This window comes from Monoraphidium neglectum, assembly GCF_000611645.1.
Source record: "Monoraphidium neglectum strain SAG 48.87 unplaced genomic scaffold scaffold04261, whole genome shotgun sequence".
In the NCBI taxonomy this organism is placed as follows: Eukaryota; Viridiplantae; Chlorophyta; class Chlorophyceae; order Sphaeropleales; family Selenastraceae; genus Monoraphidium; species Monoraphidium neglectum.
In genome coordinates, this window is record NW_014009368.1 from 2482 (window position 1) to 5617 (window position 3136).

At 63.9% G+C, this 3136-nt stretch overlaps 1 protein-coding gene across 1 annotated transcript; it reads right to left on the reverse strand.

Moving 5' to 3' along the window:
* Positions 1–7: 7 nt before the first annotated feature.
* MNEG_14110 (3-ketoacyl-CoA synthase 19) lies at positions 8–3081 on the reverse strand (the record flags this gene model as incomplete). Its single annotated transcript, XM_014037418.1, has 8 exons — positions 8–161; positions 515–870; positions 1182–1349; positions 1586–1741; positions 1957–2112; positions 2409–2493; positions 2682–2884; positions 3022–3081. Coding segments are annotated over 8 exons (1338 nt in total), but the record flags the coding sequence as incomplete, so codon positions are not given.
* Between the last annotated feature and the right edge of the window lie 55 nt (positions 3082–3136).

Sequence of the window (3136 nt, forward strand, 5' to 3'; positions counted from 1 at the left end):
TGGACACGTCAAACCCCTCCCACGCGGGGTGGGCGTCCCGCACGCGGCGGGCGGCCACCCACACGGCGCTGTTGCACTTGAAGCCGCTGCCAAAGCCGAGCTGCCACACGCGGTCGCCCTTGCGCACGCGGCCATTGTGCTCAAGGTAGGCCAGGATATACCTGATGACAAAGCAAGTTTACGCATAAGGGGCATTGCAGGACTTTCTTGATTCACTGCTGACAGGACTGAGCCTCAAGGCAGCCTGTCGCAGCAGTGTGCTGCTCGCTGTCCCTGCTGCATGGGCGCCGTGCAGGCAGGGGCCGCAGCGACGCGCTGCCATCGTACTCGACTCGGCCCCGCGGCGGCGGCGCACCCACTGGGACATTGCCTGACCCTGCTGCCACGGTAACGGACACAACTATGTGAAGTTGACGCCCGCACAACCGCACGGCCCCGCTTCTTGCCCACGCCACCTTGCACACACGCAAGCGCTTGCTAGCAGAACCCCCTCCCCCTGCAGCAGCCGCCCCACCAGATGCTGGCGCTGCTGGTGTTGCCAAACTGGTAGAGCGCCGCCCTGCTGGCCTCCACCCACGCCTTGGGCAGCGCGAGCTCCTTCTCTATGGTGTCGATCACCCCGCGGCCGCCGGTGTGGATGCACATGTGATCAAACGCCCGCTTGAAGTCGGGCGTGTACGGCCGCGTCCACGTCAGCGGCAGCGCGCGGGCGGCCGGCTTGCTGGCCGCGGCGAGGCGGCGGGCGAGCAGGTTGGCCGCGAAGAGAAGCTGCTCGCTGAGCGGCAGGACGAGGGGCCCAAGTGACGTCATGTTGGCGCGGAGGGCGCGGGCGGCGACCGCCATCAAGTCCTTGCCCAAGCGGACGCCCCACTGCGGCGGGGGTTTTGGTTTGTTGGAGCGGTCGCAAGAGGCGGAGGAGCAAATAGCTCATCAGCCCGGTCTCGAGGAGGGGAACCTTGCTTGGGCTGGAGCTTCTGTGGGCGCTGTGCCGAGCGCCCGAGCAGGCACTCAACAGTGCTTGCACCATTGCCCTGCTCGCTCGCCGGCAATAAGTCAAGACCAGCATGACTGTCAACAAGGGACGCGCTGTTCGCTCCTGTGATACCCGCTCCTTTGCCTCTGTATAAACAGAGCACAGTCCCGGCGCTACCCAAGGGCCCCAACCAGCAGCTTCCGCCCACCTTCTGCTCGTCGTCATCCATCTGCAGCACGCAGTTGTAGGCCTGGTCGTCCGCCGCCAGGTTGGTGCGCACCACGTGAGCCAGCCGGTACTTGGCGCGCCGCGCGTCGGCGCGGCGGCTGCTCAGCAGCACGGCGGCGCCGTTGGCGCGGAATATGCAGTTGGACACCTGCGCACGTTAGTTTGGACATGTGAACCACGGTGGTCGGGGGTGGCGGTAAGGTTGCGACGGAGAATGGCAGCGGGCCGCTCCCTGGCATGGGAGCATGTTGGTGTATGGCATCAGCAGCCAGCCACAGTGTTGGCGATTTGAAAAGTGCTGGCAGCCGTCCGGGAGTCCCGCCCAGGGGCAGCGAAACACCCCCAGCGCCGCCACTCTGCAGCCGATGGTCGCTGGCCGATCACCTGCATTGACCTGTCTGCGCCCTTGTAGTGTGCGTTGGTGATATTCTCGTGGGACACCACCAGGCAGTACTCGTCGGGGTGGCGCTCCAGCAGCTGCTGCGCCAGGTCTAGGGCGATGACGCCCGCGCTGCAGCCCATGCCGCCCAGCGAGAAGTTCTGGGGGCGGGCGGGGGCGAGGGAAGGCGCAGGGTGCGTGGGAGCACGGGGCTGTCGGCGTGGCACGAAGCTGGTTTGGACCATCTGATTGTTTCGATTTTGCGCAGTGTGACAAGGTTGCTATAGATGCCGACCAGGTTGGGTTGGCCTAGGCATAAGGGTCTGCAGGGTGAAAGCCAGCATCCATGCACACGCTGTATGCGCACTCAACACACCTGCGTCTTAGGGCCGAACTTGAACTTGTTCATTATTACGGCGCTGAGGCTGGGGGTGGGGTTGAACAGGCTGCTGTTGGTCACCAGGAACCTGATCTGCTTGGGGCTGACGCCTGTCTTGGCGAGCAGCTGCTCGACCGCCGAGAAGCACATGACCTGCAATTGCGCGTGGGTGATGGATAGATGTCCACTCTTGAAAAGCTGGCACCGGCGGCATCCCAATGCCGCGATCAGATCGGTACAGGGGTTGCAGATTTTGTGAAGGGGCCGGCACACAACTGAGGTGCAAGGGACGGTATGACCAAGCTTCTGGAGGCCCGTAATTCCTTGAGAAAACAGAGTCTATGACGCCTCCCGTGCATCTCAAAACCTTTGCATGCATGAGACGAGGCGTATGCGTCAGCTGCAGGCCAGCCCCTCCGATTCACCCCCCTGAATGGCAGCGTGCCCACCTCAAACTCATGGCGTGCCACCGACATGCCTGTCAGGCGCGCCATGATGGCTGGTGTCACAGCGGTCTCGTCGCCCAGGCCGGACCTGCGTGGATCAACACGTGCACGCATGGCACAGAGAGATGCAAACGACGGCTATTGAAGGCCGCTGTTTTGGCCAGTCGGTGGCCGTCGCAGTCCGTGCTGGTTTCGACGCTTGTGTGCATATTCACTCTTTGTGGGCGCAACCTCAGTACCCACTTGCACATTATTCTGGCCTATTCCATGACCCACCTGAGGGTCACTTTCTCCTGAAATTCAAGGTCCTCGGGCGAGAACAGCCCCTCGCTCATCGGCGCCAGCTCAGCGCGCCGAAGCCGCCAGGAAGCCGGCGCGCGGTGCACTGCAAAGTCCACCAACTGGACTGGCGGGCGCCGCGCGGGCAGCAGGCGCACGAGCAGGGCAGCGGCCGCGGCCAGGGCCACTAGCACGATACCCTGCGGCGGAAAGAAGGGCGGCAAGCGGGCGTGTAACCCTCAGTCCAAGGTTACTGCAGGCTGGCGCCCTGCTTCACGCTGGCCGGGAGTGACGACGCGCTGCCGCCCGTTCATACACTCGAGCCCACATAACTCACCACGCCGATGCCCAGGCGGTCGGTAAGCAGCTGAAAGGCTTCTAGGGCGCCCGTTTGCATAGTGATGCCGTCCAGACCACGCTGCAGGTTTTGCAGGGGGGTGGGGCGACATGAC